General features: G+C 40.8%; 2 protein-coding genes across 2 annotated transcripts in view; both read left to right on the top strand.

The window, feature by feature from the left end:
• The first annotated feature begins 2,543 nt into the window (after nucleotides 1-2,543).
• Nucleotides 2,544-11,591, top strand: LOC128608541 (uncharacterized). The gene is made up of 2 exons (XM_053626332.1): nucleotides 2,544-3,437; nucleotides 11,265-11,591. Exon 1 carries the CDS (start codon nucleotides 2,562-2,564, stop codon nucleotides 3,426-3,428), a length of 867 nt encoding a protein of 288 aa, XP_053482307.1. The 5' UTR covers nucleotides 2,544-2,561; the 3' UTR covers nucleotides 3,429-3,437; nucleotides 11,265-11,591.
• Nucleotides 11,592-11,878: 287 nt separating this feature from the next.
• Nucleotides 11,879-14,561, top strand: part of LOC128608540 (claudin-10) — a 30,070-nt gene continuing 27,387 nt past the window's right edge. The window contains exon 1 of the mRNA XM_053626331.1: nucleotides 11,879-12,483. Coding sequence (XP_053482306.1) covers nucleotides 12,270-12,483 — 214 coding nt within the window. The 5' untranslated portion in view covers nucleotides 11,879-12,269. The remainder of the gene's footprint in view (nucleotides 12,484-14,561) is intronic.

Below are 14,561 nucleotides of genomic sequence, written 5' to 3'. Positions count from 1 at the left end.
CTCCGGAACAGGTTATGTTCAGCGAGTAAGTTGCTATGGCAACTTACATACCCTAAAAGTTACCTTCGTTTTTGGAACCGAAAGTTGAGGTTATCCGTTAACTCTGAGTAAACTTATCCAGGTAAGTCACACAACCTGCTTTCTGGAATACCCCAAGGTGGTTTTGGTGCACACAGAGATAGCCATATGGAAAAATACCTTATGCCCACGGTTAAATGTAGTTAGTTAATTAGTTAAAGTTACATTTATATAGCGCTTTTCTAGACACTCAAAGTGCTTCTACATTGTATGGGTAAAGTCTCTTCAAACACCATCAGTGTCTAGCCACCACCTGGATGATGCGACAGCAGCCATAGTGCACCAGAACGCCCATTACACACCAGATATTGGTGGAGAGGAGAGGAGAGGAGAGGAGAGGGATGTAGCCAATTCAGGGATGGAGATTATTGGGGGTCATGATAGAGAAAGGCCAATGTGGATTTTTAATGACCACAGAGAGTCAGGACCTCGGTTTAATGTGTCATCCAAAAGACAGTACTGTTTTTACAGTATAGTGTCCCCATCATTATACTGGGACATTAGGCCCCACACAGACCACAGGGTGAGCAGCAAACTTAGTTTTCCCCAGGAGCTCCTATCCAGGTCAGGCTCTACAGTAACAATTTCTTTTAGGAGCACTTGTGCTCCTAATTACAAAAATTTAGGAGCACAGTTGAAGCTTAGTTTTTAGAGATGGTAACGTTAATGTGCCACAATATAATGCACAAGTAGGCATGAGAAAACTTGAGCTTGTCAATTATGACAGAATTTAGGAACATAGTGTGAGCCATGACAGATTCACCTTCTGATAAACTAAATTTAATATTTTCAGTTAATTTTACAGACTTTATGTAAAAAAACAACCGTTAACCTGTTCCACCTTGTAAGCAAATACAATAAACCTCAATGTTCAGTCTTTGAAGTCGGCTCCTCTTAAATATATTTAAAGCTACACTATTAGACATTTTCCACTGTCGTGGTTCTGGGCTCGAACCGCTCTGCGTATATTGTGTATATACCTGAATAATCTCATGTAGGATGTGATTGGGTGAGTTCAGTTCCTGTCAGATGCAAAGCACTTTACTTTAATGGTGTTCATTAGGGATGCTCTGATCAGGATTTTTACGACCGAAACCGATCCAGATACCAATTTTTTTGTTTAAGCTTTAATCAGGAGGTCTGTCATAAACAGTTAAATGTAAGCTCTCTGCTCATGGTCACTGTTAATTGAATTAAAATTATAGCAATGAGAAATACGATTGGTTAATTGATAAATAAACAAGCATAAAATATTTATTTTTAAATATCTTAAACAATAAAGAGTCCTAATTAAAAGTAGACTAACACAAGCATGATCCATATTAGGAAAAAGGCTAATAGCCTTCTAAGGAAATAACTTACTAAGCTTAATGTCAAATTGATATTAAATGAAACCCATAGTAATTAAACACCATTTAATTTCTCATTTTATTTATATTTTATGAAGTTTTTATAATATCTATTTTTTATATTAATGATTTATTTATATCTAAGCACATTTTCTGTCTTTACATTTTATTAGTTTTGTTTGTTTGTTTCTAAGTTTTAGATGGGTTCCCCAGTACAGCGTTGCCATGTCTGCTGATAATATTGCGTTCCCTTTCAAAGGGAACTTCAACGTTGTGTTTAGCACAACACTATGGGGAGCACCTCTCGCGCGCTACTGGCATCTGAAGCTTGTGTAAAATCATGCCTATTTATAGGCCTGCCCTGATCAGGTGACATGGCAATTAAGCACATCGCGTGATGTAAATATGGCACCTGTGAACCGCGCCATCAGCCTTTATTAGTTTCCGCAAAAGACTGCATGTCAGTTGTTTGTGTAAAGAAACAAAAAGATGCTTCATTTCCTCGCTATCTTTTCTCAAAATCTCAGAAATTTTCTATCCCTTTAAAAAAAAAGAGAAGAAAAAAAGGAATGAGCAAGAGAGAAAAATATGAGTGCGAGAATGCAGGAAGTGTGTTACGGCTTGCTCCCGTTTCATCAGGGGGAATAGTGCACACTTTCTGGGTGAAGTGTCTATGGATGTAGCATGCGATGACAGCCTCGAGAGGCTGCGCATGGTAATGCCTACATTAAGTAGGTAAGTTTAGAAGCCGCTAGGAGCAAAGTTCTCCAGTGACCTTGGTTCTGGTCAAGCAGGAAGCAGCGTCAAGCAGGAAGCAGCGTCCTTCGAGCTAATGCTATTACATTAATTTCTATACTTTAAAATTATTTACCTTACGTTATACAAATATAACTGACACTACTTTAGATAAAACAATCGTAACGTTGCGCTGTCGCTAAATTTGATCTGTTTTTTTTTTTACAAACATCCGCGACTAGCTTGCGACTAGCTTGTAGCTCGTAGCCCGCTAGCATCACCTACCGCTAGCCTTGTTTACGTTCCTTATTTCTCATTTACCGCTGTTTTGTTTAAAAAACAAATATGTCTGCTGTCTCTCCGGTTTTGAGTGCGGATGAGGACTCGCTCGAGCTTCACATGGTGCGGCTGGAACTGGAGGATGTGGAGAAGCAGATCCGCGGCCTACTCGACAAGCAGGCCCAGCTGCTGGAGCGACAAACTGCGCTGGAAACATCTTGTGCCTCTGCCCACATATCCAAGGTAAGCACACAGCGTGGTATTTCCACTCCCAGGCCCTCTACGCCGTATGTTTCTCTGTGCAGGGACCGTGCACCTAGGACTTTCCCAGCCGTGGTCTCCGTCACGCCGGCGCCAACACACCTCGGGCCTTGGGTGAACCAGCGGCGGAAGGCGCAGGCTGGACCCCAGGTGAGGAGCTCTCCACCTCCGGTGTTCGAGATTCCGACCAGGAACCGCTTCGCCCCTCTCCGTCAGACCAGACCTAACGCTGTGATCGTCGGGGACTCCATTGTGCGGAACGTCCATGTAGCCTCATCTAAAGGTAAGGTGCGCACACACTGTTTTTCTGGTGCTTGTGTCCTTGATGTCGCTGCGCAGGTATCTGGGATCCTGAAGAAGGACGAGCACATTGGAGCGGTTGTGCTGCACGCGGGGACGAACGACACCAGGCTGCGGCAGACGGAGGTTCTGAAGAGGGACTTCTCCAGCCTGATCGAGACGGTACGAGGCAGATCACCCACTGCGAAGATCATCGTCTCTGGACCTCTTCCCACATACAGACGTGGAGCAGAAAAGTTCAGTAGACTTCTAGCTTTAAATGATTGGTTAGTCTCTTGGTGTAATGAGCAGAATCTGGTGTTTGTCAATAACTGGAATCTGTTCTGGGAGCGTCCTAGGTTGTTTCGTCCTGATGGCCTGCACCCCAGCAGCCTTGGAGCGGAACTGCTGTCTGACAACATCTCCAAGGCGCTACACTCCAAGTGACTGCCTACCGTAAGTACATCTTCCGATAATAACAACATTCAGTATAATCAATGTTCAATTAAAAATCTGGCACCAGTAATACATACTATAGAGACTGTGTGTGTTCCCCGAGCTATACAAATATATAGAAAATCTCGGAAAGTCTGTCTTCATAACCTAATTAACATAAAATTAAATCATATTGAATGCACAGCCAGCACTTTTGATCTGAAGCTAGGACTATAAACATTAGATCTCTTGCGTCTAAGGCTCTTATTGTTAACGACATCATTACTGATCAGGAATGTAATTTAATGTGTTTAACAGAAACTTGGATTAAACCAAACGAGTACATAGCATTAAATGAAGCCAGTCCTCTTGGATACAGTTATGTACATCAGCCTCGTTCAACTGGTAGAGGAGGAGGTGTTGGTCTCATCCATAGTAAAAATCTAGTCGTCACACAAAAATCTAAGCATAAATTTAATTCTTTTGAAATTGTTTATACCAGTATAAGTTATGTAGCCACAAAAAATAAGTCAATTCCTCTAATTATTATTTACAGACCCCCAGGGCCAGATACTGAATTTCTTAGTGAATTTGCAGACTTTGTCTCAAACCTGGTTGTGTCTGTAGATAAAGCATTAATTGTCGGAGACTTTAATATTCATTTTGATAACCTGGAAGACCTCTAAGATTAGCGGTTTTGTCCATCTTAGATTCAGTAGGGATTAATCAGAACGTAATCGGGCCTACGCATAATGGTGGTCACACTCTTGACCTCATACTAACATACAGACTAAGTATAGAAAATATTATATTTTTTCCGCAGTATGAAGTTGTCTCAGACCATTATCTTATCTCGTTCATAATACATATTGATCATAATATTTCCACCTCGCCTCGCTACCGCGTAAAACGTACCTACACATCAGCTACTGCACCGAGCTTCATAAATAACCTCGCAGAAACATCAATTAGATTTGGATCACCGTCAGATCCCATAGAACTCGATCAGGAGACTGAAAGCTTGGAGTCAACACTCCGCTACACGCTAGATAGAGTGGCTCCACTCAAAAGAAAAATAATCAGAGAGAAAAAATTAGCACCCTGGTATAACGATCAAACGCGAACGTTAAAACAGACATCTCGACAATTAGAACGTAAATGGCGTCAAGCCAAACTGGTGATATTTCAAACAGCATGGAAGGAGAGCCTACTGAAATATAGGAAATCTCTTGGCGATGCTAGAAAAATCTATTTCTCCACCTTAATAGGAGATAACAAAAACAATTCTAGATTCCTTTTCAACACAGTAGCAAAATTAACTAGGAATAAAATCACTACAGAGAGAAACACTCAATCATTACATAGCAGTGAAGATTTCATGAAATTTTTCATTGATAAGGTTGAAAATATTAGACGTGAAATACAGGCCATTAAATTAAAACCGGACAGTACTGTAACAAACCCATTACATGACAATGTAGCAATATCAGATCAATGTTTAGAGTGTTTTGCTCCGCTTAGAGAGACCGAACTAGCTACATTAATCTCTTCAGCCAATTCATCAACTTGCATACTAGATCCCGTACCTACATGTTTGTTTAAACAGATTTGTCCAGGAGTAATTGAACCACTTTTAAATATAATCAATTCTTCCCTAAGCACTGGCTATGTACCCAAATCACTTAAATTAGCAGTTATTAAACCCTTGATTAAAAAACCTGACCTTGACCCGTCTCAATTGTCCAGCTATAGACCAATATCAAATCTCCCCTTCATCTCTAAGATTTTAGAAAAGGTTGTAGCAAAGCAGTTATGCTCGTACTTAGATAGGAATAACATTCATGAAATGTATCAGTCAGGATTTAGACCTCATCATAGCACAGAGACAGCGTTAGTTAAAGTAGTAAATGACCTTCTACTGACCTCTGATCAGGGTTGTGTCTCGCTGCTTGTAGTACTCGACATTAGTGCAGCTTTTGAAACTATAGATCACACTATTCTCCTTGATAGATTAGAAAATGTTGTTGGTATTAAGGGAACAGTCCTCTCTTGGCTCAGGTCTTATCTGACCGATCGTTATCAGTTCGTAGATGTAAATGGTGATTTCTCCATGCGTACTGAGGTTACTTTTGGAGTTCCACAGGGTTCTGTTTTAGGCCCACTGCTCTTTACTTTATATATGCTACCCCTAGCACAAATTATTCGTAAACATGGAATTAGCTTCCACTGTTATGCTGATGATACACAGTTGTATGTTTCAGCGAAGCCAGAGGACAGACAGAAGCTTAGTAAAGTTGAGGATTGTGTAAAGGACATTAGACGTTGGATGTTAACTAACTTCCTTTTACTTAATTCTGATAAAACAGAAATACTTTTATTAGGCCCATGTGTAGCTAGAAGTAATCTTTCTGATCACATGGTTACTCTGGATGGTCTTTCTGTTTCATCATGTACAGCAGTTAAAGACTTTGGAGTGATTATTGACTCCAGCCTATCATTTGATGCTCATGTAGATAATATTACTAGGATAGCTTTGTTTCATCTCAGAAATATTTCTAAGATAAGAAACATATTGTCACTACATGATGCGGAAATACTAGTTCATGCATTCGTCACCTCTAGATTAGATTACTGTAATGCATTACTGTCTGGATGTTCCAGTAGGAATATCAATAAGCTCCAGTTAGTCCAGAATGCAGCTGCTAGAGTCCTAACTAGAACTTATCAGTTCTATATTATATTATATATATACCAATATTATCAGTACTGCATTGGCTCCCAGTAAAATCTCGCATTAACTATAAAATACTTTTATTAACCTATAAAGCACTAAACGGTCTCGCGCCACAATATCTAAGTGACCTTTTGGTTTTATATGATCCGCCACGCCTACTTAGATCAAAAGATGCAGGCTATTTGACGGTACCTCGAATAGTGAAGGCTACAGCAGGGGGAAGAGCCTTCGCTTATAGAGCCCCACAGTTATGGAACAGTCTTCCTATTAGTGTTCGGGACTCAGACACAGTCTCAGTGTTTAAGTCTAGGCTAAAAACATATTTGTTTACTCAAGCCTACCCTGACTAGATTCTGTTCTACTACTTCGCAGTCATCATAATCTTTTTTCTCAATCTCTCCTTTCGCCGAGCCCCACACGAATTTATGGAGATACTAGAGATCCAGATCCTTTCTGCCTCTGGATGGAGCTCAAATCTTTTCTAATTCCAGACTGCTGAGACTACGGCTGCTCCTAAGGCCATACCGACTTCATATAAATCCATAATGAACTTTTTCACACTATCTGTTGTTACCCAGATGAGGATAGGTTCCCTTCTGAGTCGGGTTCCTCTCAAGGTTTCTTCCTCTTAATACATCTTAGGGAGTTTTTCCTTGCCAGCGTCGCCACTCAGTGGCTTGCTCAGTTGGGATAAATTCACACCTTTAATATCTGTATACCATGTTGATATTTCTGTAAAGCTGCTTTGAGACAATGTCTATTGTAAAAAGCGCTATACAAATAAAATTGAATTGAATTGAAGTAGCTCGGCTCGTGACTCGCGCTCTCCTCGGAAGTGAGTTGGGTTTCAGAGCCTCGTGGATCTGGGCCGGCCGCTGCCGAGGCAGCTAGCCATCTCAGGTTCGGGGGATCTCTTATGGATCCGGAAGAGGAACCGGAGACGAGCGCTACTCTGTCTCTTGCTCTGTCTTCCAGGTTCGGCTCTCCGCTGGATTTTGGAGCTCGCGTCGCGACTCCTCCTTCCGCTATGGAAAGCCAAAAGGGGGAAAAAAACACACACACAAAAATAATAGTAATAATTCCTCTCTGACTCCGAGGAGCCAGAAGGGTGTACTAAAAACTGACAGCAGCATATAAAGAGCTGCTTGAAGTGATTACTAAGGCTGGATGAGCCTTTTTCTCACACTGCAGAAACTCCCCTTTCTTTCAAAAGTGCATGACAAAATATCAGGCTTCTGGGGGAGAACCATGCATAAGCCGTTTTTATAACCCCACGATGTTGGATTATTCGGCCATTGTGGGGAATGAACGGTATGGCTATTTAGCTATGCTGAAGGTGGAGGAGGCGTTTGCGAGCTACCTCTCTCTCTCCATCGACGGCAGGTAATTAGGGGGGCCGGCTTTACCATCCAAGCCACCGTGTAAGGCAACCGTGGCATTGGTGGGCAAGGCCTATGCGGTACTAGTCTTGCTTGTGGGTCACTGCAGACAATGGCAGTGTTGCAGACCTACCAAGAAGACCTGCTGAGTGAGCTCGACATATGGCGGCATTCAGCCAGTTTCTTCCCTGTGGAGCCCGGGACAGCACTAGTGCGAGGGAGACCCAGAAGATGAGTATGGCAGCCCGCCAACCCCCGCGGACAGCCAGGGGAGTGGGGTGGCCACAGTCACGGCCTGCTACTAGGCCTGATCTGAGAATGGTCATAAAGGCCAAGCAGGCAAAGAAGAGTGGTCCTGAGGGGCTGTGGAGGGATGTATCAGGGGACATGAGGTTGTTAGGGCAGTTAGCCCCCAGTGCTACTGTAGGGCCTCCCCTAGCCAAGGCGGTCCCAAGTTTTCAGTGTTCTCTGGTCAGCGAGCTGTTACAGGGCAACGAAAATCTGATGCTTTCCCTCCAATAGAATGTTGAATAGTTAATGTCACTAAAAGACCATCTGGCAGCGTGGAAACTACTGCCAAATGTGTCTCCATGGGTTCTGTCTACCGTAGAAAAGGGTTACCGGGTCCAGTTTATAGCTCGACCCCGCCAGGTTCAGAGGTGTGCTCACCACAGTAGTCAGCACAGACCAGAGCCCGATGTTAGCTCAGGAAGTAAGATCCCTCTTGGACAAAGGGGCCATAGAACATGTACTCTGTTCCCTGAGGGAGGGAGGTTTTTACAGCCGTTATTCCCTGGTGCGCAAAAAATAGGAGTATGCGGCCAATTTTAGATCTGCGTCATCTGAACTGTACTCATCGGGCATACAGGTTCAGATGCTGATGCCCAAACTTATCGTTCCACAGATTCAGTTTGAGGACTGGTTTGTGACGATAGATCTAAAAGGTGCATATTTCCACATAGAAATATTGCTAGCTTTATCCCCTCGCACCTTCACAAAGTACCTGGGTGTCATTCTGGCTCCATTGTGACTCCAGGGCATCCGTGTACTAAACTACCTGGATTACTGGTTAATTCTAGCACGATCCAGAAACCTTTGAACAGGCCGTACCCTCGGTATGACGGAGTGGGTATTCTCGTTCCCACAGTGTTATGCTAAACGCAACGTTCAAGTTCCCTTTGAAAGGGAACGTCTGGGTTACACATGTAACCCTGTTCCCTGAGAAGGGAACGAGACGTTGCGTAGCTTTGTCATACCAGGGCAGGCCTGTGAATTGCGTCTTCGCTTCAGATAATAGAGGCTGATTGCGCGGTTCACAGGTCCCACATTTATATCACGCGATGGGCTTAATTGCCACGTCACCTGATCATGGCAAGACAATAAATAGGCATGATTTTACACAAGCTTCAGATGCCGGTCGCAGACGAGAGGCTCTCCCCATAGTGTTATGCTAAACGCAATGTCCCGTTCCCTTCTCAGGGAGCAGGGTTACATGCGTAACCCAGACGTTTTTGGGGGTGTTAAATCAAAACATGGAAATTGGAGTTGACTTTTCTAGTGATATCTGGCAACCGTGAGTTTAAATAAAGTGAATGCGCTATTAGAGTTAGTGAAGGGAGATGGGCAGTGTACTGTATGCTTACAGACGGAACTGTTGCTACTCTTGATTATGATTGGTGAGGAATTATTTAATAAAGAAGTTTGATTAAACCCACTATGTTGCATTAGCATTATTATTAATTTACCGCTGTGTCTAAACGAGCAGGTTGCAGGTTCAGGTCATTTTGTGTGAACAATAAAAGATGGCGGTTTGTGAGATTGGGAAGTTGAGAGAAGCAGATGATGTACATTGTTACTCTTGTCATCATAATGACTTCTTTGCAGTATTTACACACTTGTTCGGTTGAATGTGGTGATGAAAAGCAGTGTGAAAGTAACTGTTGCACGGTGTAGATGCATTTTGGAGTTGTAGTTTTTATCCCGATTTTATTATACAACTCTGAAGAGGTCACTCACACCGGTGCGAATAAATATTTTTTTCACAGTGAGTGAAATGTTCGCACTGTAGAGTCCTGCAGGTATTGGCCAGCTCAACCCTGCTTTGCTTCAGTAGGACACCAGGCAAGAACTGCAGGTTGATATGGCTCTGGTGATATTGTGGTGGCTCTTTAATGTTTTGGGGCTGTTTTTCTGCCAGGGGACCTGGACATTTTGTTAGGATACATGACATCATTGACTCTATCAAGTATCAACAGATATTAAATGAAAACCTGACTGCCTCTTCCAGCAAGCTTAAAATGGGCCGTGGTTGGATCTTTCAGCAGGACAATGATCCAAAATATACATCAAAATCAACACAAAAATGGTTTACTGACCACAAAATCAAGGTCCTGCCATGACCAACCCAGTCCCCTGACTTGAAACCCATAGAAAACCTGTGGGGTGAACTGAAGAGAAGAGACTACCAGCATTTGAAGGATCTGGACGGATTCTGTATGGAGGAATGGTCTTAGATCCCTTGCCATGTATTCTCATCCGGCCGAGCTGTTATCTTGGCAAAGGGAGGTAGCACAATTTTTGACTAAAAGGGTGGCAATAATTGTTGCACACGTATATTTAACAAAGTTATTTTTTTAAACCTGTATTTTGTTTGCAATTGTTTGATATTGATGAGAGCACAGTATTTTGACAATTGTTTGAAAAAGATCAAAAGTTTAAACAATAAAGACAATTTTCACAGCCTTCTTTGCTCATATTTACCAAGGGTGTTAGAGAAAATTAATCTATCATTTTAATCAATCCACATTCACTGTTAAAAAAAACAAAACAAAAACAGGAACAACAGCCACTAAAACCACCAAAGTCTGACCAGAGGGGAAAGTTTCATCACTGTAGGACTGTTTCAATCACACTCCATTGGAGCATGTTCATGGATGCTATATCATCTTAAACCATTACAAAACAAAAGCACCCCCCTCTCTCACTCACTACAAATGCTACTTCCAAGTTAGCCTCCCAAGACCACAACTGCTAAGAAAAGTTACATTCAAGTCTCTATCATTGAACAGTTAATAACTTAGGCTTGATATGATAGACCTAAAGGTTTTCATAATACTCAGGTTAACACAATTAGCACCATTTGACTCTGTCATATACAGTTATAGAAGTGGAGTAACTTACTATATAATCACACTATCCAGTGTCAGACAGAAGATGATATGTTTCCTTTTGAGTCTGGTTTTCAGATGACACACCGATGGATTTGATCTAAAATGGATTATCAGGTTTTACACAAACTTTTGGAGTCCATGTCAGCTCGAGTGCACACTTTCATTAAAGCAAAAAGGGGGCATAGCAAATACTCTGTAATTCATGTAAATATTTCTACTTTTCACTTAAGTTATTGCTGACGCTATCATTTGAAATGATAACATTTGTGTTAAATTGAAAAAGAATGCCAAACAGAAGCATTTCTATTACCAGTTGTTTCAGAATTTTGGACCCTACTTTATGATGACAATCAAAATTGAATTGAATAGAAGGACCTGAGTAGCTCATACTCCTCCAAATAGTGGAAACAGTAGAAACAGTGAACAACTTCAAGATCCTGGAAGTAAAAATCACACTAATAATTTCACATGGTCCCTCAGCATCTTGCCTTTAGTGAAGAAGGCAAATCTTAAGAAGATTGAAGCCAGCTGGCATGTACACACCCATCCTCAATTGTATCTACAGGTGTATCCTGGAGAGCATCAAGGCCTGTACCATCAATGCCTGCTACGTTTATGGCTCAGTCTCAGATAGAAAAGCCCTGCAGCTCAGTCCATTCTGGGTCACATTTTCCTGCCATTGAGGACATCCACACTGGATGGTGTATAAGGAAGGCCTGCAGTATCAGAAAGGATCTCTCTCAACCCTGCTATTGACTGTTCACAGTACTCACTTTGGGAAGAAGACCATCTGGGCCAAGTCTACCAGATTAATATGATAGCACTTGATTTATACAGGCCATTAGACTTCCCAGCAGATTGGTCTGATGGCCATTCAAACAAATCAGTTCACTCTGTCACCCCATCTAGTTTATGGAATAGCTATTGTGTGTATTTTCTGTATTTATTGACTTTGTACTGTCTGTCACTGTGTTACTTACTTTCTATTGCTTCATGTTAATTGTAGTACCATGACTCATGGGGAGTATTTAATTCCTAACGTTGCATTTATCTGTGATGAAAGGAATAACAGTAAAGCCTACTTGAAACAGGAATAGACAAACAACACAAATAAACAGTCATTTGTTTAGGATTTATTTGTCATTATATTGCATGTAATTTGAATGATGGATAATGAATTTATGTAATTTATTGTATAACCAGAAACAGTACATCTAGTAATGAACTTTGTCACATGTTTACATTTGAAGGCTAACCAATTTGTTGAAAAATGTTAATGTTGAACAAATCTTGTAGTCAACCATACAGCAATGAAGTGACAAAGCAGTATCTCAAACTGAAGGACAGTACTTTTAATGACTAACTGCCAGTTCAGCTTCCATATACTTTTACTCACGTCTAGCTATTTCTTTTGCTTACTACAGTAAATTTTAGCCAGACCAGATGTCTACCTGGTGACTTATAACTTTGTAACACATGTCTCTATTGTAATTCCTTTGCCTCATTGACATTTTGGAACCTGTGATTTCGGAAGACTTCAGAATCTTTCCCCAGACATTTCTTCAACACAATGTCAGGCAAGCAAATTATGGCATTATTGGCTGGATTAGTGGGCTTGGGTGCGACCATTGGTGCCACTGTGTCTAACGAGTGGAAGACCACAAGTAGGGCTTCATCTGTCATTACAGCCACCTGGGTGTTTCAGGGACTTTGGATGAACTGTGCTGGAAATGCCATTGGATCTGTGCATTGCAGGCAGCACCACACCATCTTCAAACTAGAGAGTAAGTTTAAACCTGTTGTACATGTACATTAATTATAATCTTTAAGAAAACTGATTTAACAGAATGCAGGGGATGACTTAGTTGTCATATATTACTTAAATATAATTATAAAACAAATTAAAATGTGTAAATAATAATAATAATAATAATAATAATAATAATAATAATACAACCCCACTTGCAAAAAAGTTGGGACACTGTGTAAAATGTAAATAAAAAACAGAATGGAATGATTTGCAAATCTCATAAAAACATAAAATCTCATAAAAACATCAAATGTTTAAACTGAGTAAATGTACCATTTTAATGAAAAAATAAGGTAATTTTGAATTTGATGGCCGAAACACGTCTCAAAAAAGTTAGGATGGGGCAACAAAAGGCTGGAAAAGTAAGTGTTACTAAAAAGAAACAGTTGGAGGAACATTTTCAAACTAATTAGGTTACTTGGCAACAGGTCAGTAACATGATTGGGTATAAAAAGAGTATCTTAGAGAGGCAGAGTCTCTCAGAAGTAAAGATGGGATGGAATCTGGATGGAAGCATATGTTGCTCCAAAACCTGTATATACCTTTCAGCATTGATGGTGCCTTTCCAGATGTGAATTCTGCCCATTCCATAGGCACTAATGCACCCCATACCATCAGAGATGCAGACTTTTGAACTGAGTGCTGATAAAAAGTTGGATGATCCCTCTCCTCTTCAGTCCTCTTTAGTTTAGAAGATGTGGCGTCCAGGGTTTCCAAAAATAATAAAAAATTTTGATTCATCTGACCAGTTTTCCACTTTGCCTCAGTCCATTTTAAAGGAGCTTTAGCCCAAAGAATACGGCGGCTTTCTGGATCATGCTCACATATGGCTTCTTCTTTGCATGGTAGTGCTTTAACCAGCATTTGTGGATGGCACGGTGAACTGTGTTCACAGACAATGAGTTCTTGAGGTGTTTCTGAGCCCATGCAGTTATTTCCATTACATGCCTGGTTTTAATGCAGTGCCTCCTGAGGGCCCGAAAATCATGGGCATGCAATATTAATTTTCGCTCTTGTTCCTTGCACACAGAGATTTCTTTAGATTCTCTGAATCTTTTGATGATATCATGTACTGTAGATGATGAGAGAGTCTTTGCATTTTTCCGTTGATTAACATTATTTCTGAAATTGTTCCACAAATTGTAGACACAATTATTCGCAGATTGGTGAACCTCTGCCCATCTTTACTTCAGAAAGACTCTCTAAGATACTCTTTTTATACCCAATCATGTTACTGACCTGTTGCCAATTAACCTCCAGCTGTTTCACTTACTTTTCCAGCCTTTTGTTGCCCCGTCCCAATTTCTTTGAGACGTGATGCGGCCATCAAGTTAAAAATTACCCTATTTATTTCTTAAAATGGTACATTTACTTAGTTTAAACATTTGATATGTTTTCTATGTTCTATTGTGAATAACATATGGGTTTATGAGATTTGCAAATCATTGCATTCTGTTTTTATTTACATTTAACACTGCATCCCAATTTTTTTTGGAATTGAGGTTGTAATAATAATAATAATAATAATAATAATAATAATAATAAGAGGAAGAAGAAGTAGAAAAAGAAGAGTGGTAATGATGATAATAATCTAACGGTTTGACAATGCCAGCTTAAAATGTTGCTCAGACTATTACTTTGATGTTTCTTTGACTATATACAAAACAGATTTTATTATTTTAGAATTTATTGCAGATATGTAGGTTCTTTGTATTTAAATCTTACAGCTATTACCTAGCTACTGTTACATCACCGCCGGCATATGGCGCTGCGGCACGGCGTCTAAGTGGACACGTGACGTTGTTTTGGTTCATTGGCTTCCTGCTTGAGACATTACTGACTTATGTTTTTGAGGATGTCTTTAATTTGCCCCAGGCGTCCATGCTTTAGTTTGATTATGTTGGCTATTTAAACCCCTCGGTGGCTGCGCACTGCGCGCAGTATTAATCTGAGGTTTCCTGAGTTTCCGTTTATGTTTGAACGTGGTAGCATGTATGTTTAGCATGCTAGCGGTCGTAGCTAGGGAACCAGTGTTTAAGTATAGTCAGTATA

Source organism: Ictalurus furcatus, chromosome 6 (genome assembly GCF_023375685.1).
Source record: "Ictalurus furcatus strain D&B chromosome 6, Billie_1.0, whole genome shotgun sequence".
Lineage (NCBI taxonomy): Eukaryota > Metazoa > Chordata > Actinopteri > Siluriformes > Ictaluridae > Ictalurus > Ictalurus furcatus.
Note: the sequence above shows the minus strand (reverse complement) of the source record. Positions and strands in the feature narration are given on the sequence as shown.

Bases quoted from the DNA above. Each gene is read 5' to 3' on its own strand.
- LOC128608541 (XM_053626332.1), top strand. From the start codon at position 2,562: ATGGTGCGGCTGGAACTGGAGGATGTGGAGAAGCAGATCCGCGGCCTA.